Source organism: Bos taurus, chromosome 22 (assembly GCF_002263795.3).
Source record: "Bos taurus isolate L1 Dominette 01449 registration number 42190680 breed Hereford chromosome 22, ARS-UCD2.0, whole genome shotgun sequence".
Lineage (NCBI taxonomy): Eukaryota > Metazoa > Chordata > Mammalia > Artiodactyla > Bovidae > Bos > Bos taurus.
Genome location: NC_037349.1, coordinates 39,255,270 through 39,277,823, shown reverse-complemented (window position 1 = coordinate 39,277,823; position 22,554 = coordinate 39,255,270). Strand labels below are relative to the sequence as shown.

Below are 22,554 nucleotides of genomic sequence, written 5' to 3'. Positions count from 1 at the left end.
CTAAGGCCCACTTGACTTCACATTTCAGGATGTCTGGCTCTAGGTTAGTGATCACACCATCGTGATTATCTGGGTCATGAAGATCTTTTTTGTACAGTTCTTCTGTGTATTCTTGCCACCTCTTCTTAATATCTTCTGCTTCTGTTAGATCCATACCATTTCTGTCCTTTATCGAGCCCATATTTGCATGCAATGTTCCCCTGGTATCTCTAATTTTCTTGAAGAGATCTCTAGTCTTTCCCATTCTGTTGTTTTCCTCTATTTCTTTGCACTGATCACTGAAGAATCTCTGCTTGCAATTCTTTGGAACTCTGCATTCAGATGCTTATATCTTTCCTTTTCTCCTTTGCTTTTCGCTTCTCTTCTTTTCACAGCTATTTGTAAGGCCTCCCCAGACAGCCATTTTGCTTTTTTGCATTTCTTTTCCATGGAGGTGGTCTTGATTCCTGTCTCCCGTACAGTGTCACGAACCTCCATCCATAGTTCATCAGGCACTCTATCTATCAGATCTAGTCCCTTAAATCTATTTCTCACTTCCACTATACATATATACACCATATCTTCTTTACCTATTCATTTGTCGATGGGCATCGAAGTTGCTTCCATGTCCTTGCTCGTATAAATAGTGCCACGGTGAACACCGGGGTACACGTGTCTGTCTGAATTATGGTTTCCCAGGGTATACCGCCAGTAGTGGAATTGCCGGGCCATATGACAGTCCCGTTTTTAATTTTTTAAGAAACCTCCATGCTGTTCTCCGTAGTGGTTGTACCAATTTATATACCCACAAACAGTGCAAAGGGCTTCCCTTCTCACTACATCCTCTCCAGTATTTACTGTTTGTAGATTTTTTTGGTGATAGTCGTTCTTACTGGTGTGAGATGATACCTCATTGTAGTTTTGGTTTGCGTTTCTCTAATAATGAATGGTGTTGAACATCTTTTCATGTTTTTGTTGGCCATCTTTACGTCTTCTTTGGAGAAGTGTCTTGTCTTATTTGCCACCCATTTTTTTGATTACCTTGTTTGTTTTTTTTTTTGATATTGAGCTGCATGAACTGTTTGTATATTTTGGAGTTATATATTTTTGTCCATCTCTGTCAATTGCTTTGTTTCCAGATTTTTTATTTTTCCATTCTGAGGGTTGTCTTTTCTTCTTATGTATGGTTTCCTTTGCTGTGCAGAAGCTTTTCAGTTTAATTGGGTCCCATTTGATTATTTTTGTTTTTATTTTCAGTACTGTAGGAGATGGGTCAAAAAAGATCTTCCTGTGTGTTATGTCAAAGAATGTTTTTCTTGTGTTCCCTCTAAGAGTTTTATAGTGTCCCGTCTTACCTTTAAGTCTTTGATCCACTTTGAGTTTATTTTTGTGTATGGTGTTAGGTAGTGTTCTCATTTCTTTCTTTTACATGAAGCTGTCCAGTTTTCGCAGCACCAAGTATTTTGCTATTATAAATCAGGCTTCATGAACTCCATGAATCTCCCTAGTAACATACACAACACTGCTTGAATCCCAACTAAGACAGCCAATTTTAAGCTCCTTTTGATTTCAAAGTACCTTCTTCATTAAGATTTTGGGCTGAAGTTCTGTGGGGAAGACTCTCGTCGGTGACTGAATCTCAGATATGGAGATAATGAATCAAGCTTTCTGGATAGACTGCTGGGTGTGTTCACTGTTACGTTACGTGTTATAAATTCAAGACAAGTGAAACAAGCGTTGAGGCATGGTTACACTTAGTGTATACTCTGTCTGGATGTGTTCTGGTATTAGCTCATCAGAGTGGGGCATGAATGGAGCCAATCAATAACATGATTATTGACTAACACTGTCTCCTGTAGACTGTTGGCTTCTTCAAGACATAGCTTTGATATTTTGTTGTTTTTGTCCCATCCTTTAAACTCTGTCTTTATTCCAAATTATGAACAGTTCCCTGCAGAGATATAGCTATCAGAATCTCAAGATGTTCTCATTAATGGAGTTATTAACCCCCTTGCAAACCAGCAAGACATTCCCTGGCTTGAACCCAAAGCCTGGAAAGCATTGCCTGGCTTTCTCTTAATATTGAGGTAACTAGTTGACTGCCTGAAAGTGCTAATTTTTTTTTTCCCCTTTAAAATGCAGTACCTGATCAAATGTCTGGATAGAGGAACCGGTTGTTATTTGATAGAGCAAGTTTCTTAGAATATTAATGTTAGAATCTAGTTTGCGGTATATAGGCGTTCACAGTAATATTCTTCAACTTTTCTCTTATGTTCGAAACTTCTTCATAAAAATATGTTGGGAGGGGGAAGGAGTATGGAACAGAATGGAAATGAGAAAACCTAATCAATAGAGGACTTGGCTCTAAAATCATAGTCAGTGAATTTAGTACTACATAGCGAGCTGAACAGAGACATGTATTTTTTAAAAGGATTTTCATGTAATAATTATCATAGCCATAGTAATAATGAGGAAGAGGATTTTAATATCATCCATAGGTTTTGTGGTATTTAATCATAACATCAAACCTGTACATTTGTAGTCAGTCATCAAACCTCTTTTTAAGTCATCATCATTGAAATTAACCTAATAACATCATATCTGTTGTTCATATTTAGAAACTGGGATCTAGAAAATATTAATTGATTTGCCTCCGATTTTAAGACAAGATGAGGCAGAGCTTGAACTGGAACTTAGATGTTCTAATCATATCTGTGTTTCTCTCTCATGTGGTTGCTCTGATGATAAGATTTTGAAATTCAAAATCATACTCTGGGGAATTCACGGAAAGGAGGATCATTCAGCAAGGATATTATGAACGACGATCAAAGCACTGTTGGTGGCAGAACTCTGTCCTCACCGCCACCTTCAACCGTTTCCTAAAAGCTTCTCCCTAAATCACTGCTTTCAGGCTGTACTCAGTCCATCAGCAGAGCCAGTGCTTTGCCCAGCTTTGGGCAGCCTTGCTTTCCTCCTTAATTTGCTGGTGTTTTGCTGACCAAATATACAGTCTGTGAGCATTAGTACTTTGTGTTTACTAGGTGTGCACACTGTAATTTTATGGCCAGGTAGGTGGGAAAGTATTAGTCTAAATAAATGTACTTTTCAACAGAGCAGCTGTGTTAAGTGAATTGAATAGTCTGTGTAGGTCAGAAACAGTAGCTCTATCTTTTTTTTTTTTCCCGCTTCCTCCTTTGGAGTGTTACTGAACTTGAATAGTCGTGTTTCACTGCAGGCAGAAATAAATGAAGAGTGGATAGTGTCAGAGTGAAGTCAGGAATAGAGCAAGATCATAGCCTGTGTGACGCTGTGCTCTCTGTCGCTAGGGGCTGATGGATTCATTCCTTTAGAGCACTTTGCTGATAACACAGATTTTCTGAGTTTGGTCCCCCAAATGAATCCATTAGCTTCACCTTCTCCCTGTGCAGTAGTGATGGGGATTTTGATTTTGTTCTTTTATTTTTCGATTTTTCCCTTTCCTTTACCTCATTCTAAGGAACCCTTCCAACCCCCGCAACACAGAGAAACTATTATTTAGAGCCAGCAAGTATTTTAAACCATTGAAATAGAACAAACTACATTCCTTGGCCCCAAACCAATCCAAGTCCCCTCTCTAGAGAAAACCACTTACTAGTTGGTGTTCCTTTCCAGAGCCTTTTCTTTCCTTACTTTTGTATATCTGTGCAGATGCTTTTGTTACTGTTCAGTTGCTAAGTTGTGTCAGACTCTTTGTGACCCCGGGGGCTATAGCACGCCAGGGTCCCCTCCCCTTCACCATCTCCCAGAGGTTGCTCAGGCTCATGTCCATTGAGTCAGTGATGCCATCCAACCATCTCATCCTCTGTTGTCCCCTTCTCCTCCTGCCTTCAGTCTTTCCCAGCATCAAGGTCTTTTCTTTTGAGTCAGCTCCTCGCATCAGGTAGCCAAAGTATTGGAGCTTCAGCATCAGGCCTTCCAGTGAATATTCAGGGTTGATTGCCTTTAGGATTCACTGATGCAGATAGATACACAACAAATATTTTGTTGTGAGACTTTTTAAAAATCAAATGTGTATATACCCTGCATCTTGACTTCCTTCATTACTAATACATCTTCAAGAAGTTTAAATGTCAGTGCCTACTTGCGAATTTCTTTTCTCCACCCCATTATTTATCTTATCAGTTCTTCTTTTTATAATGCATGTGAATTTTTTTTCCCGATGTATATGGGACAGATATGTACTTATCTGTCTGCCTTTGTATTTGCTACACTTCTGGCAAATCTTAAATTTTCTTAGTTGAGAGCCTCCTTAAATCATAAAAAGGAAAATCACTAGAAAAAAATGAATTAAGATTCTCATCTTTACTGATTATCAGGAAAATTAAAAAATGCAAACAGGAATGTTCACCCAATGTGTAAAAAATAAGGATCCGCCAATCCAGTGTTAGCAGTCATGTGGGGAGATGGTATTCTTTTCCATTACTGCTAGAATATAAAAGGTGTGTACCCTTTTCAGGCGAAAATTTGAACCACTTCTAGGGATCTGTCTTATAGAAAAGATTTTGTGTTCATAGAAGCATATTTACATATTTTTTTTATCAGTGATTCTTACCCTTTCTGGCTTGTAGGACCTATGAAGATTTTGATAAAAGCCATTGTCCATGTGGCATCAGGACTGAAAATGTGGTAATAGGTATAACCATAAGAGTTTATCTGGTGAAAAGAGGTAGACAGTGTCCAGGGCACACACATACAACCCTTGGCAGTATTCCAAGGGATGTGCAGAACCCCAGTTTATAGCTCCATAAATTCGTCCCCCCTCCACCAGTTATCTACCCAAAGCTGTTGTCTATAAGGGAGACTTAAAAATCAGAAAGAGTTTGAATAGAGCAAGGCAGTGCATTTCCTCCTGTGCAAGAAATAACCTCCTTCCATTTATTCCACAGTCATTTAATGAGTAACTACTGCGTGCTTGGTCCCGGGGCCAGTACTGCCCAGTGGGAGAGGTCTCAGCACGTCGGACCTGGGAGAGTCCATTGTAAGGGCACCTCATGTCCTGTGCTCAGGCGCTCAGTCATGTCCGACTCTTTGTGACCCTGTGGACAGTAGCCCGCCAGGCTCCTCTTGTCCGTGGGACTCTCCAGGCAAGAATACTGGAGTGGGTTACCGTCCCCTCCTCCAGGGGATCTTCCCAACCCAGCAATCAAACTCGGGACTCTTAAAATCTCCTGCATTGGCAGGTGGATCCTTTACCACTAGAGCCACCCTTCACTAAAATTAAACAGAAGATCTGAGAAGAAGAGAGCTGTTTTAAGGAACAGATGTTCTAGTTGGATTGACCCAGCTAATCTAAAAAATGCCTCCTGTGCAGATTACCCTTAGAACATAAGAGGGTGAGGTTTTGATTTATAGAAGTCTAAAAAGCTTTGGAAAGCATCCATATTGTCTCACACGTCCGTTCTCAGACATGTTTTGCATAAACCTGTTTCTTAGGGAGAGCTTAATTTGGCAACATTTAGCTGCAAAGGGCAAAATGCAGTTTTCTGGGTAAAAGTGCACAGCTTCTCTTTGTGTAGAAGCTTTCTGGCAGACTTTTCGCTGGGAGAAAGAGAGGAATACAACTAACTCTATACCTGTGTTAATTTTATTTAGCTCGATTGCAGATTCACGGCATCATCATTTCCCCAGAACCTATTGGGGGGTAGAAAGTACAATATCAGAAATGAGGAAAGAACCATAGTGGGAATTTTGGGTGAGTCAGTAACAAATAAACTGTATTTCAGGTTTCTTGTATTTCAAAATGGGAGACATATTGCTGATTCCTCGTTGGTTTTGAATGATTTATAACCTTTTATTTGTGGTTGAGTGTTGCAGTCTATGTTGTCATGGAAATTCTATTGAATTTATAGGTCCATTTATCCAAAATGATTTTCCAGACTTCATTTCATGGTGAATCATGTGGCTGTTACTCCCAAGTACAAAGCAATTTCTAAAAAGTTTCACATTACAAAGAGCACAAACACTGAGGTGGTTATTTTCCTGTTTTTGAAATACAAATGAGTTCCAGATTCACCTAGGGCTCCCCACCCCCTCCACTATGTCCAGGGCGTTAAGCTCCACTTAAGCATTTCAGAACCAGGCTCAGGTACAAAATAGCAAGCAAGGATAGGTTGTTTTAAGAGAAAAGAAGGTTATTACAGTCACTTTCACCAATAGGTGAAAGAGATCTTAAGTTACTGGTTTATGGGTTAGGGCAAGACCCTGCAATCTTTGAGCCCCATTACAGCAGACTTGTTCCTCCTCCCTGTAAGGTCAGTAGTAGAAAGGAGAAAGAAAATCAAAGAGCTTTCCTGTAGTCATTGACTAGACTTCCTGTGGCAGTGGGTGTAGACATGATTTGTGCACCTCAGCGCCATTGACATTTTAGGCTAGATAATTAGTTGCTTTGGCGAGGAGTATCCTATGCATTGTAGAGGGTTTAGAAACCTCGCTGGCCTCTACCCAGTATATGCCAGCAGTAGCATCTGACCCCAAGTGACACCAACCACAGATGTCTTCAGACATCGACAGATGTCCCCGGGGGTCCAGAAATCAGCCTGTTTGAGAATACTACCCTAGAAGCTTTGTACCAAGATCCTAACAATAGATGATAGGTTGTGCTCATGGCTTATGGGAATTCTGTCAGGATGATCTACCAAGAAGATTTTTAAAGTGTGGGCTCTGGGTTTGAATCCTGGCTTTATTTTTTCACAGAGAAGACATAATATCTCAGCCTGAATTTCCTTTTGTTAAAAATGGGGAGAATAATACCACTTTCCCTGTGGCTCAGCTGGTAAAGAATCCACCTGCAGTGTTGGAGACATGGGTTTGATCCCTGGGTTGGAAAGATCCCCTGGAGAAAGGAAAGGCTACCCACTCCAGTATTGTGGCCTGGAGAATTCTATGGACTGTTACGTATAGTCCATGGAGTCACAAAGAGTTGGACATGACTGAGCAACTTTCAGTCACTCACTCACCCTCCATATATGCCAAGGATTGAAGGGATGAATTCATGTATTGTAAAGAGTTGGATATGATACGTTTAAGCAGCCCTCTGCTGCTGCCTCTTGGCTTCATTTTGCAGCGTCTGCCTCAAGCGGAAGGGTGGAAAGAAGCAGAGCTGGGCCCATGTCACTGTTATTTGGTCCTAGGCAGGTGTGATTCTGCATACACCTCCTGTCATCTACCCTAATTTGCTCTTTGAAGCAAATCAGTTCTCTGTGGCCATACCCCCCAGTTGGGATCAGCCTCTGTTGTATGGAATGGGTACAGAACAGGGAAACAATGTCACCCTGCTCCTTTATTATAGGAGAAGACTATATTTTGTTTATCCCAGTTGGAAAATTACAGCTATTTCACTAATTTTATTTTTCTTTCTTTAATGTGGACCACTTTTTTTGAAATCTTTATTGGATTCATTACAGTATTACTTCTGTTTTATGTTTTGTTTTTTTGGCTGCAAGGTTTGTGGGATCTTAGCTTCCCAACCAGGGATCAATCCTGTACCCCCTGCATTGGAAGGTGAAGTCATAGCCACTGGAACCCCCAGGGAGGTCCCTAATTGTATTTCTTTATTGTTGAAATATTTATATAGAGAGAGAAATTCACAGATGATCAGTGTGCAGCTGAATGAATTTTCACGCTCTTGGAACCAGGCCCCAGATCAAGAAAAAGCACCTTCTCACCAGCTTCTCCCCAGGACCCCTCTTACAGTTACCACCCACCAGGTGTTGGCTTGTAACTGCAAGAGTTTTTCCTGATTTTGTACTTCATTGTAGCAGGATCACAGAGTATATCCTTTCTGGTAAAAGGAAAAAAAAATCGGGTTTATTTGTCTGAGCATGGTTTGCGTTTGTGAGGTGCGTTCATACTCTCACGTCCCAGTGTCGTGTGTTCTATTAGGTAGTCCATTATCGACTGGCATCTGGGTGATGCCCAATTTGGGGTTATTGAAAACAACCCGTGCACTAATGTATTTGGGTTTTTTCCTTTCCTTTTTCCCCCCATTAAGTAATTTTTAAAGGCAAATAATTCATTAGGGGGTCTATTATATGTCAGCTATTGTAGGAAGCACTTATTTTATTTAATCCTCAATGTAGCCCAATGACTTGTTTCTGATCCTCAGTTTCCTGCTAAGCTGCTAAGACTCAGAGAAGGTGACTAACTTCATCTGGGTCACACAGCTATAAAATGGGAGATCTACAACTTTCTGGAGTCCATGATAAGGGACCAACTGTAGCCAGATGCTTAACCTACCTCATTTGTGTCCAAACTTAACGCTGAACTTTTAAGAAACAGCTCACAAATCACCATAGTAAATCCTTCGCTGATGGAAGCAAGAGCCTGAACTTTTCCCTACCAGGAAACAGCCGAAAAAGTTAAATGTTTATTTGACTCATCAGATGCAGAAATTAAAAAAAAACAAAAAAAAAAAAACTAATAAAGAGACAATGGCATAAACAAGTTCCACACAAGAGACTTTTGAAAGGGATTCCTTGATCCCCAATTGTATAGGAGTCATGGCGCTACAGTACACATGGGATTCTTTTCCAAAAATTTGGATTCCTGCTGTTTATAGTTGAAGATAATTCCATATTACAGGGCAGGGGAGAAAAGGGGAAATAATTAAGGATTGATGCACTCCATGGTTAATGATATTTTATAAAGCAAATGCTTCAGAATGTTTATTTAAATGCTGCCTTGCCTGTAAAGATGTTGAATGCCATCTATTCTTTGGGTCAAGTTTCTTCTAAAAATATTCTTCAAATGAAGGCTGTGTGAAGCCCACACACAGGTTTCTTTGCCTTGTGGCATGACTCATTGGGATTGTTGGCTGGTCCGTGGAAACAATTTATTTTCACCTGAATTTGCATCTCTGTCCTGGTCTAAAGAAAGTAATAAAGACACGTAGTAATAAAAACTGAGGGCTATGGAGTTTCTTCTTACTTTTCCCAAGCAGGCTAGTAGTGTTTCTTTATTACAGCTGTCCCATGAGGTGAGTATTACCTCTGTTTGACAGAAGGGAACACTGAGCCTTAGAGGCCTCAGGCGTCTTCTGTATACAAATCAGGTCTGGTTCTGTGGCCCGTGTTGGTTGGTCTTCACTTTATATTACCCAGTTGTGCTGTCTGTCAGTTTCATGGATGTTTTTCTGTGGGTCGCAAGAGTTTGAGCTGGGTTGTAATAAGGGCCCGCATTCTCCAGGGGAGAACCTTATCAGAAAGAGACGAATGAAGAGGATAAAGCTCAGAGCTCAAAGAAACTCAGAAAGGAATGAAGTTACAGAACAGTTTTATAAGGGGAAGCACAGAGACATATAGATATATCCGGATACATTTTGCTTAAGACTAGTAGTGACAGTTAGGGTTGTATTAGTGAGAGTTCGCCAGAGAAATGAGACCAGTATGAGAGAGGCAGACTGAGATTTTAAGGAAGTGCTTGTGCCTCAGTTGCGGAGTTGGGCAAGTATGAAATACGCAGAGCAGGCTGGAAATTTCAGCCTTGATGAAGAGTTGTGTTGAAGAGTTGATATTGCAGGCTGAGGACTGAAGGCTGGAAACTCAGTCAGAATTTCTCTGTTGCATTCTGGAGACAGAATTCCTACCTCTTCCTCCAGGTTTCAAATGATTGGATGTGGCTCCCATGGAGAGTCTAGTGATATAAATAGTAATCACATTTAAAACAATACCTTCACAGCAACACGTGGAATACTGTCGGACCAAACAAGTGGGCAGCATAGCCAGGGCAAGGTCGACACATTAAATTAACCCTCACGGGGGATAAAAATATGATCATGATGCTTTAAAAAAAAGTAACTGGGAGTAAAGACTGTTGATTGATACAAAAGAAAACACCTATATTATAGTTCTGAATTCAGAGTATTACTTACATAGTATACATGGTGGGTATGTGGGTATTTATAATTTTTCTCCACACTTTAGGTGACTACATTTTCTTTTGTTGGATCATTAAAATTTCAGGCTAGAGTTGCTTGGGTAGAGAACAGTTTGAAATGCCTTGCAGATTAAAGAGAAAGGAATGTTGCTGGTGTTTAGCAGAACCATTCCTGGTTCCACGTAGTCATTTCATAATGATTTTGGGTTATATTTGCACCTTCTTGAACATTTTCTCCAGCAGTTTTAAGTCCATTCATTCTCTTAATATCCTTATCTCTCTTTGCTACTCATCTCACTGTATAATTTATTCCTGGAAATAACAAGAACCTCAGTGTAATGATTGCGACTTTATCATTCGACTGGCCTTGCTTCCAGTCATCCAGAGCCCCCACTCATTTTATTCATTCCACGAATGAGTTAATGGTATTTATAAGAACAGCACTGTTCAAGACAAAGTTTTTAACTAAGTAGGTGGCCTTCCTGCCCTCATCAGTCTTCCTGTCTGATGGCAGTGGCAGAATGAAGGAATCATTGAATGTGTGTGATCTGGCTGTTCAGTCGTTAAGGTACAGCATAGTCTAAAACTAAAGTTAGAGTCAGAACTTGTTATCCTAAACTTTGTGACATCATCATTTGCAAATCATCCAACAAGTAGAACCAGCAGATCATTAACTGTGTTTGGATTTTTTCTTTGTCTTTACTACACATTTTTATCCTTGGGTGACTTTTTTGTCCACTACTATGTTCTCAACTGGTTGACTACATGGTAGCCCCAAACACGATCAGAAAAGTACATTTCACCTCTTCAGTCCTGTTATGTGCTGCCTCCTCGGTGACTTTTAATCTTGCTGTTGCCCTTTTCATCACCATCTTTATCTCATCGTCTTTATGTCTCATTTGTTCTTTTCCTGTAGCTTCTCCTGTGTGTTCTTCTGTTCTGTTAAAGATGAACAGCAGTATCCTGGAAGTGTCTGATGAATCTGCCAGTATATTGCTTGTCCTCTGGGCTGTCTGCATGCCATTTCCTTAATTCATCATGAATTTTTCTTGGTTCATGTATGTGGGAGGGGTGCACATTGGAGAAATACGTGTTCTGAGAGGAAATTAAGATGTAGAGCTTTCTGAATCACTAAGGAAAGTTCTGTTCAGTCTCCCACTCTTGCACTGGAATCATTTCCTCTTGCTGCCATTACAGCAGGGATATGAGAGCTGATTTAAACAAACAGCTACAACATTAGAAAATAGGAAGTCCAACTTCAGCAAAATCTCCCCCTGACCCGGTCCGTTCCCTGTATTATTCTATATTCATTTAATATATGCCTCACATGGCCCTGAAGCATTTACTACCTTATGCTTTATTGTGGTACATTTACATATGACTCAGCTTGAATCTAATCATGAGAAACCATGAAACTGACCCCATTTCTACTTAATAACTGGCCTGCACCCTTCAACTACCAAAAAAAGAAAAAGGCTAAGTAACTGTCCCAAATGGAAGTTGGGGGTCGGAGGGGTCATTATAAAGAGACGTGGCAACTGAATGCAAAGTTTGGTCCTCTATTAGATTCTGGGACCAAGATACAAATAGTGATCTATAATGGACTTTATTTGGGCACTTGCCAAAAGTTGAAAATGGACTGTGAATATGATTAACAGTATTATATCAAAGTAAAACTTGCTAATTTTAATAACTTTACTGTGGATGTATAAAAGAATAGTCTTATTCTTAGAAACAGTACACTTAAGTATGTATTGGTAAAGGGGCATATTTTCTCCCACTTATTATTAAATGATTCAAGGGAAATGTTTGTGGGGAGAGAGGAAACGTGCAAATAAGGTAAAATATAAATAATTGGTGGTCCAGGCAAAGGATATAGGGAACACTTAATAGATTTCTTTATTGCCCAGTTTCTCAGATCTTTTCTTCAGCTTCTGTTCACCACGTTTCTTCAGAAGGAGGATTTCTACGCAGTCAGTATCACTTTAGTTCACATGATTAGAAAGAACACACTTTGGCGAAGGCTGAAGGAATGCTCCGAACATGGCACTTGCAAAACAGATGTAGAAAATGGATGGGCTACTCAAAATGCTCAGTAGCTACCATGACCGTTCCCAAAATGTTTTTGTAAAATAAGTTTCCAGACTATGCCTGGATTTGTCTCGTCAGTGGTAACACAAAATAATTTAAAGTCCAATCCCTCAGCAAAACTCCATCTACTTACTTTCACATTTAAGATATCTTTAAAAGTTAACAAAATTCAGTAGACTACAACTTGAGAAAGATACCGATGGCAAGGGAAATTGATATTTCAGACCTATGGCTGCTGTTCTCTTTATGAGACATTTTATTATCCTGATGGGTGGAGCCATGATTCAAAGACATTTTCTAAAAATGAATCCTCACCCAGTTGTAAATGAAAATGCCCTTGAAGAGGTTTGAAAGTATTTTGTATCACACACTATTCAGGTGATGCATTAAACAATGCCACCCCTGCTCCTGGACTGAAGAATAATAAAACCTTGTGTGAACTTACTTCATCTGAGGGTCTGGGTTTTAAAAGGAAAAGTGAAGTGTAATTTTCTGAATATACTTGTGCAGAGTTTCTTTCTTGGGTTAGTCTCATTGTCACCAGAGCAATTTTCACCCCATATTCAACTATTTTAATCTGCACCTCATTGAATGCATTTTTCTCAGAGTAAATTCATGATATCTGTAGCTGTCCAGACATAAAGGTAACACATTTGTAAGTGGGTGGTGCTAGCGTCAATGGAAATTCACAATCTAAGGAGAACAATTCTGCATAAGAAAGAATAATCTCCAAAAGAATCTTCCATCCTCCAGTCCACTTGGGTGTCTGACTTTTCCTAGAAAGTGTCCTGATTTGGGCTCCCTGATCACACCCTTCAGGGAAAAAAAGTCAGCTTGTTTGTACGTGTGGGTGAATTCGGTCAGCAGGACTCTTCGCGTTTGACCTGTATTTCAGATAGTCTGTCTGACTTCACTTTTCCCACTGGGTAGTTATCCTTTAACATCAAGTCTCCATATTCCATCTGGGGTGTGGTTGTTCAGAAAACAGCATCATGTCATTTGGAAAAGTGGAAAAATAAAGGTCATAGACGAGAACCAATGATAGCAGGAGTTTTGATTTTCTGTAAGGAGGAGGAGTGATTCAAGAAGATTCAGTGGAATTATACTGCTGTTAGAAATCTGAAGATGCCTGCTGGGTGTTAATGTGATGGTGGTGGTGCTTTGTGGACCTATAAGGTCCAGGCATCGTGCACGCACTATCCTACACTGACATGTTTAAGCCCCACATTCATCTTACCAAGGGTAAGAATGTGATTCTGTACATAAGGAATAATGCTTAGAAATTAGCTTCCTTGCCTGAGATCTCACATGCAAGTAAATGAGGAAGCTGGAATTAGGGGCCCAGATCTTTTATTCGTATCTCATATGTAGTCTCTCAAGAATACTCTGTGATCTGTTTTTGTTCTCTGGATTGTATTAGATATCAAGGAATGTTCAGGCATTCAAATTGTATAATGATTTTAAGTTGATTTACCTTAAAGGATGAGAAGCCCTTGCCAAACGTCAGAGAAGGTATTCAAGGTTGGGATGAGAGTCCCTGGATTTTGCCCTCATCAGTGTTTTTGACTTGACCAAGTGAGCATCAAGTTTATGAAGTGCTTTCTTCATGTGTAACTGAGTGTAGTCATTTCTGCCCAGCCTTCACAGGGATTGTTAGATGGATTAAGTGAGATCAGGAATGGGATGGATTTTGGCAAACTGTAAAATCAAGAGTATTATTATCATCATTACCATTAAATTTTTGTGGATTGACTGAAATAGCCCATATTGGCTATTTCTTAAAGCTGAGAGCCCCCATCAAATTCTTACCATTAAAATGATACTTGTCTATAAAGACATGTCCATTTAAGCCTTTAAAATTTTAACATGTGGACTGAATCTCACAGCCTTGGTTTTCTACCTTACATGTTTTAACTCCATTAAAATCTGGCTTCTTAGTAGGGACCGTTCATCATGGCATGAGTATTAGGTAATAAGATGTTGGGTGTTATTTTTGTGTGCGACCTAAAGTCATCATAGTTATGTGAAAAGACATGTGTTTTATTGATATCTACTGAAGTAGGGGTAGAATGATAAAATGTCTAGGGTTTGCTGTCAAATACTTTAGCAAAGAGAAATATGGATAGATGAATACATTGGTCAAAATCTTATTATGTTGGGGAATCTGAGTACACTGTACTATTCTCTCCACTTCTGCTAGGTTTTCCTGGTATATTCTCCTAATATGTTTTTTATTGTTCTTTTTACAGATGCAGATTTTCTTTTACAATCCAGATGATTTTGACAGCTTTCAAACCGCCATTTCTGAAAACAGAATAATCGGAGCTATGGCTGTATTTTTTCAAGTAAGTTAACAATGGCTCAAGTACTTTGACCAGAGTTCTTTGAGTATTTTTTTTTAATTCACCGAATTGTTCCATGTTTAATGAATGCATCTGTTTTCTAGTTCACACCTGTCTAAATGAAAGATATTTCATATTGTCTAATGTGTGATTTAAAATGTAAATAAGTATGTTTAGAAACATAATGAAAAATTTTGCATGAATTATTCTGATTTTACTGCTACTTGACTGGTGCACAGATTGAAGAACACATTTATCATCTAAGTTACTTCACTCCTGAAGCGTTTTGAACAGGTTCCTTCAGCATATTAAGAGGCTGATGTTTAAAAAAAGGTAGTTTTCTTTGGAGCAACTTTAAAATTTGACATTACTTGCAAGTAGATTAATAAATCGCATCAGTCATTTCTCTAAAGAGACTTCATTTCTCCCCCCTCGTTCCCCTCCAGAAATCCCCATGGTAACTAAAATTTTTATTGAGACTGTTTCCAAGTTAGTATGTTTATGATCTCCCAGACTGTCTCCTTTTTGTTGTATTTGTATTAAGGAGTTTTCCTGGCTCATGTGTTGGTTCCATGTCTAGAAGTGAAACATTGCATCCTTCCATAGATAATACTGTCCAGGCTTCTTAGTGTTGATCAGTGGGTGTCTTAACCAAGTAGCCTAGAGGAGACCTGGTGCTTTTTTTGTGTGGGAAGGTAATCTGAGTAGGAGGTGTATGGCTTGTCTTTCAGTCTTGCAATTTGCCTAAAGACCACTTACAAGCGTTCCTTTTACCAGTGAGTCATCCTGGGGAAATTATGTCTTTCTGACAACTCAAAGGAACATTAGAGACATCAGAACCTCCTTCAGTATGTGTCTTTAACCTCCGCCTTTTGAGGCAAGCTTCTTTGTCATTGAGATGGAGCCACTCTTGTGTGGAGTGTGTTAATTTCACTGCCCTTTTTAGTGAGTGACACAGAATGGACAATTCTCTTTACTGTTTGTCTCTCTCTCTTAATACCCCTCTCCCTGTCTTTTCTTGGATAAAGGCTCGAAGGGGATGTGATTTTTGAAAAATTGAAAAGCCTAATCTCCTATCCAAACTTCAGAAACAATAAGAGTGGCATTCTACAGCATTGGTTATGACACTAATTTTCATACTAAGGTTTCTGACCTAGTAGTGTGCCATGAAATCATTTCAGTGAGTCTTGACCAGCATTTTTAAAATAAATAGAATAATACAGAACAGAAAGTATTCAAGTGTACCACACATAGTAAGGGTAAATAATTTCTTTGAACTTGTTTTTTCATTGCTCATACACAGACATGCAGACAATTGGGTGATTATATGAAATGTGTTTCTCATTGTGGGTGATACTGGAATATTTTGAAATATTTTGTTTACACTGTGTATTATGATAATCTCCTCATTGTTCCTACTGTTTTCCCAGGCATTTCTTCCCCTGATTATTTTCATGAATCACAGTAGAGCGTAGTGTTTTTAAAGCTTATTCGGTGGAATCAAAAATAACGTGCGTTTGAATCTCATCTTTTCCACTTAACTGCATGATGGTGATGTGGTTGTTTAAACTTTTTGTTTTTATTTTATTTTTTGACCACACCGCGTGGCTTACAGCATCTTAGTTCTCTGACCAGGGATCAAACCTATGCCTTAGGCATTGAAAGCGCTGAGGCCTACACCTGGACCACTAGGGAATTTCTAAACTTTTCAACCACAGCATTGTGATCTGTGAAATGAGGATGGCAACTTCTGCATCATCGAGACTGTAGTCATTAAATGAAGCCCCTGGTGTGGGTTTTGGCGCATAGTAGACATTTGGTGAATGCCAAACAAAATATGTACCCATATCCAGCCACTTCCGTTTCTATGAGATGGAGACCCCATGGTGTGTGTGTGTCTTCTCTGCATAAACAGAAGTCTATTCTGGGCACAGCCCTGCTAGGAATTCAGGTGGGTTGTCATAACCCCTTCTGCATCTAACCTGTGATAGATTTGTGGTTGGTATTACTGAGGCTACTTGAACTTCTCAGACTGTGTGTATGTGTGAGCGTGCTCTCAGTCATGTTCAACTCTTTGCAGCCCCTTGAATGGTAGCCCATCAGACTTCTCTGTCCATGGAATTTTCCAGGCTAGAAAACTGGAGTGGGTTGCCATTTCCTCCTCCGGGATCTTCCTGACCCAGGGGTCAAACCTGTGTCTCTTGCATCTCTTGCATTGGCAGGCAGATTCTGTGTCACTGTGCCACCTGAGAATCCCTTGCACTTACGTAGTTATCCCTTACTTTTTATCACTCTCCTTTTAGCACACTGTTTTTCATATCGCTAGATCTCTACTCCTGCAGCCCTGCCTTCATACCTACCCTTTCCTCCTTTTCTGTCATGCCCACCCATGCCTCATCCAACCTGGTTCTATTAATACTTTATAGGGCACCTTTTTTTTATAGGAAAATAAAATTTTAAAATGTTATTTATGAGTACTAGAAAGTCTATTTCACAACATGCTGTACCCAAAAGGCTTCTATTTTTCCAGCTCTAGAAAGTCTTCTTAAATATAAGACCAATTAGAGTATGCACAGGAGAGGCACATTGGTGTAAAACCAGCAAAAGACCTCAATGTGAAATCTAGACTTTGGATTTTTAAAGTATTTCCAGGACAAAAGTGCTTATTCACAAAGAAATACAATGTGTATTTCATCTGGTTAGTCCTCTACGTTTTGGCTTGCTATCCTGTAGATACAAAATAGAGGACAGATAATAAAAAATAGAACAGTTTTTTTTTTTAGATAGCAGCTGCTTGGAGCTGCTTTCTTTGTTTTCCTTGTAAGTCCACATGTACGTTTATACATCTGAGTTCACAGTATGTCATTGCAGCGGAAAGAAGATGATATTATTGCTATTTTAATTTGTCAATCTTTTTAGAACCTATATTTTGAGATCTTTGTGTTTTGAATCTTTCTAATAAGAATGCTTGATTCGGGACTTTGGTATTTCTCCCCCAGGTAAGGAAATCTTGATGTACATTTCCAAATTCTAACCTAGTACCTTCCATTTTGGTCTTAAAGAAGTATTTATCATTCTCTCAGGAATGATTCGATGACATGTATGGTATCACTTACTACGTTAAATAGACGTGATAAGTGTAGTCACCTCCTGCCCACGAGAAGTGGGTCATAGTCCCATGTGATAATGGCTCGAAAGAGGTGAGAGGAGAAGGTCTCCTACTCATAAATTGGCTGTACTCTGCTCTGGTGCCCATAAATGCACAGATTCATTGTTGAGAATCACAGGATATGAATGACCTACAAGTGCATATCTAAGCAAGGCTAAGTTCTGTGTAGATGCTGTGGCTTTGATGCCAGCTCACTCCACACACTAGAATAATTTTCCCAACAATTTCAATTTTTCATTATCTGTGTTTCTTTCTTTCCCCCTGACCCTCTGCCTGTTACTCCAAGGAGTTTGGGCTCTCTTACTGCCTTTGCTGTGGTTAGGTATGATGAGGTTCTTACATTTCCAAAACACCAAAGCACACACACACCGGGCAGACACATGGTCGACCAGGGAACATATTGGCTGAGTGCAGGTGGTCCTGCTGTAGCTCATGGGAATAATGATGGATGCTCCATCGTGCTTACAATTATTTTCTTCAGTTAAACATGGAGTATTTCACATCAGATTTCCTGATGATGATGTAACACTTGAGATCTGAGTAGTGACTGTCTCCTTTGGAGGGGGTGTGAATTTCCATGGTAATAACCCATTCTCTAAGCAGTTTCCATGACTTCACTGTCAGCATGACCCTGATTTCACGACCCCAGTAACTTTGAATAGTGCCTGACATCCTTTGGTTGCGGACAGAATTGAAGGTCAGTCTCAATGTTGAAATGCAGTGAGGCAGATTTCCTGTGAGTGCTTTGTGTGAACACCAGTAAAGGAAGGATCGCTTCCAGGTACAGAGCAGAGCAAATCGTGGCAGCCCCACAAGGTTTTATGCTTTTGTGCCCACGCAGTACTAAAAGGCGCATTCATTTCGTAGATAACTACTGCTGAGTGGAATGTTACAGTTTTCCAACACATGTTACTAAATGCCTCTGGACAAAGAAGACCCTTTTTCCAGTTCACACACGTTTGGGCTAGTGGCCCTCTGGAAGATAAAGGAGAAAGGAAGGCTCAAGTTTGATTTTAAATAATTTAAATAAGAAATAGGCGAGGCATGAAGATACTTGTTAAATCACTAAGAAAATAAATAGATGGTTGTTTAGCTAATTTATTAGTACAAAAAATACGTATTTTCTGTTTGGTAAAATACAATCTTCTCTATCAGCCTGTTTTGAAGTCCTGTAGAAATGTAAAAAGCCAAAAGTCATCAAAATGCTCCTTTAATGTATTCTCATTATTTGGGTAACACACTGATTGGGTTCTCTCTTTAAAGAACAAGGATGAAAGCCTGTGTTTATAGGACGGTTGAAATGACAGTGGACTGATCAGGAGATTTGTTGATGATACTTTGTTGCAAAAATAACTCAAAAAGGTTTAATTAATTTTGATGTGAAGTTACAAATCTTCCTTGACAAGTTGAGGTTTCCTCCTGGTAAACATTGTAAATTTAAAACGTAGCAAGTGGAAAATGCATTTAATACACCTAACTTACTGAACGTCAAACCATCGTAGCTTGGCCCAGCCTACCTGAAACGTGCTTAGAATACTTACATTAGGCAATGGTTGAACCTGTTTATCTAACACAAAGCCTGTTATTGTTAACAAAAAGTATAGCACAGCATGAAGTTTTCATTGTCTCGTGGGATTTACTGAATAGTGAAAGGGAAAAAGGAGGGGTCATCTGATACAGAAAGGTTGTATGTGTATTGGTTATCTACCCTGTTATCACGTGACTGACAGGAAGCTGTGGCTGACTGCCTTGCCTATCATCAAATGACAGTTTATCTTACCATCTCAATAGCCTGGGAAAAGAGCAAAATTCGAAATGATGTGTATCACTTTCAGAGTATCATCAAATCAAAATTATAAGTTAGGGACTCTCTGTATAGAGCAGAGACTACTCAATTCTCAGAGTGACATTATGTTTAACTCGACCTGTATTTTTTTTAAATCAAGAATCTTCTATCATCACCCTTGAAATTGGGTTCTGGTTTGATTTTTCTTTCTTGCAATCTGTTTCTTCATTATTTCCCTTTGAACTGTTTCCTCCATTATCCCCATGAGCATCAAAATGCCTTTGAACCATGCAACCATCTTAATGACTTTCAATCTGTTGCTTATAGAAGTTTGGGATTCCCAAGCTTGTAAAATTTTGATTTTATAGGTTTGATTTTTGTGGGTTTTTTTTTTTTCCTTTTGAGGAAGGACATGATGATTATCTTTGAATATGTGATGGCGAAGAAATCTCATTTGTATTGCTACCCAGTTGCCATTGTTATTTAAATGCCAGAAATTTTATTTATATTTCCTGATTCTATTGAACTTCAGAATTATAAATGCATGATTCTTTAAAAGCATCTATATTTAGAAACTTTTCTCAGGTGGTTTTCTTTTCAGCTTCTTTTTTAGACCTTGTTGGGTATAATCACTTCTGAATCTTTGCATCAGACACAAAGAAAATTTTTATCATGTCTGCATCCAGGGGCCCAATCAATAGCATGTTTCTTATACATTTAAGAAATAAGTTGATGTATTTATAGGTTGTCTTATAGTACTTCTTTTTGACAACCTGTCTTCAGCAACTCCATTAAAGCTTTTTTCATTTAATACTAGCTCCTTCTTCTTCTGGGAGCATTGGGCCCCTTTGCACAAGTTTTTTTTTGTTTTTTTTTTTTCTCCCTATTCCAATTTCTATCCACAAACTAACTGCTGTCATTGGATTTTTGCTAAGGTCTGTTGCTCATACATTTGGGCCTTCCTCTCTCTGTCCTAGGAGAAGGCAATGGCACCCCACTCCAGTACTCTTGCCTGGAAAATCCCATGGATGGAGGAGCCTGGTAGGCTGCAGTCCATGGGGTCGCTAAGAGCTGGACACGACTGAGCGACTTCACTTTCACTTTTCACTTTCCTGCATTGGAGAAGGAAATGGCAACCCACTCCAGTGTTCTTGCCTGGGGAATCCCAGGGACGGGGGAGCCTGTTGGGCTGCTGTTTATGGGGTCGCGCAGAGTCGGACACGACTGAAGCGACTTAGCAGCAGCAGCAGCACTCTGTCCTTCCTTCATAGTTGAAAGCAAACTTCAAAACTCCAATGTTTCCAGAGTTGCTAACCCATTCTTTATATCACTCAGTGGTGCAGACTGCTTAATTATTTTTCTCCATCTGGAGAGGCTTAGTGATTAAATGAAATGGCAGCACCTGGGATTATTTATAGACGTGGAGAAGGCAGGAGGAGTTCTTGATGACTCATCCAGGGCTGGCAAGGAAGGCTTTTTTTCCACTTCCCTGGGTCTCCCCCCACCAAAGGAGCTGTGATTTGTCCTTGCTCTAACCCACCACTTCTCTTTCCACTCCATCTCACAGTCTCGCTCTGATGTCAGTCGGTTTCTTCTGACTTTGTACTGCGAATTCATGGAGGACTGGGAGCCTCTGCTCACTCATCAAGTGCATCTCTTGTGGGTGACTCCCATTGTGACTTGGTGGTGCAAGTACTTAGGTGAATTCAGTGCAAACATATGCAGGCTGTCCCGAGTCTTGACTGGAAAGGCGCACGCGATAGCCTGGTAGCAAAGAAGTGATTAGAAACAGGCTTTAGGGAGTGTTGTTTGGTCACTAAGTTGTGTCCGACTCTTTTTGCGACCCCATGGACTGTAGCCCACCAGGCTCCTCTGTCCATGGAATTTTCTGGGCAAGAATATTGGAGTGGGTTGCCTTTTCCTTCTCAAGGGAATCTTTGCTTCTCAGGGATCAAACCTGCATCTCCTTCTTGGCAAGTGGATTCTTTACTACTGAGTTACCTGTGAAGCCCATGAGGGAGCGTAAGACCTAAGATTACTGGACTACAATCTTGGAGGTGGAGGTCCATGTCTTGTTCCTCTGCTTCCTGTCCCACCATCCACCTTTCTCTAGCCCTCACATCAGTGTCTTGACCTCACTTGTTGCTCAGGATATTTGTAGTGGATAGGACTAACTTACAGGAAGCCTTTTAGGATCCCACCACAAGACTGATGATTTGGGTTTTGGAAAAGCACGTGCCTAGGTAACTGCGTAAGCTTCAGCTGAAAAAGGTGATGGTTTTACAGAAGGGTAAGGCTTTTGAAATGGTGAAGGACACTGACCATGAGGATTCTCAGACTGCGGCTCCACTGAGGAGGCAGTTCTAATCTGGGACTCCTCTGGGTCTAACCTTGCTCTCAACTCTATGTCTGCTTATGCCTGTAGTTGGGAAAAGCATCAGGGCTTGAAACTTCTTAAAAGGTACAGTGTATTCAGAGGCCTTAAAGGAGTGTGTTAGTGCCAAGAATATCTGGGTGTATCTATGTCTGAAATTGTTCTTATAAAGTTTCCCACAGGAAGTTCCCTGGTTCAGTGGTTAGGACTCTACTTCCATAGTAGGTGGGTGGGTGGGTGTTCTATCCCTGGTCGGGGAGCTAAGACCCCACAGGCAGTGTCATGGCCATTTGGGGAAAAAAAAAAAATTAAGTTTTCCACCGAAATGATTTTATCTCAGTAGATGATGGGTGGGGAGAGAGGCTTTTTTGGATTGTTGGCTCTTTTTCATTCTACCATGACTCTTTTTCTTGTGCATTTCCTTCCTAGGGTTAGTTTCTTTGTATTTCTGTTCATCTGTATGTATGTCTTTTTTCTTGCTCTTGCTGTATCTCTGCTTGTGTTGACTCATTTTACTCATTCTGAGGTATGTTAAGCACCTTCTTCCTGCCATTCTTCATTAGCATGGCGAATGCATCCTCAGAAGGTAGCTTGCCCTCAAAGTAGTTAGGTAACTGTAAGCTTTGAAAAGAGGTGGCCTTTGAATTGTTGCTTTGCTAATAGCATCATTTTTTCATTGGGAGGTAGGGGAAGACAGATCAAATTAAGTAGATAAAGTATCGAGAAAAGAGTACAAGAATTATGTCTTTATATATCTGTATAATTTAGAATGATAAATATTTAATTATAAGAGTATGGATTTCCTATTTGTGAGTTTTAGAACTGGAGTTTCCTCCATTTTTCATTTTCCTCCTATTTTTCCACAAAGCACAACACCAGTATAAACCACCCTTTTTTATTT

At 39.8% G+C, this 22,554-nt stretch overlaps 1 protein-coding gene across 4 annotated transcripts in view; it reads left to right on the top strand.

Moving 5' to 3' along the window:
- PTPRG (protein tyrosine phosphatase receptor type G) overlaps positions 1-22,554 on the top strand; it is a 774,504-nt gene that overhangs the window by 521,414 nt on the left and 230,536 nt on the right. For all 4 annotated transcript variants that reach the window (XM_024982945.2, XM_024982946.2, XM_024982944.2 and 1 more), the window contains 1 exon segment: positions 14,232-14,327. In XM_024982945.2, the coding sequence (XP_024838713.1) occupies positions 14,232-14,327 (96 nt within the window).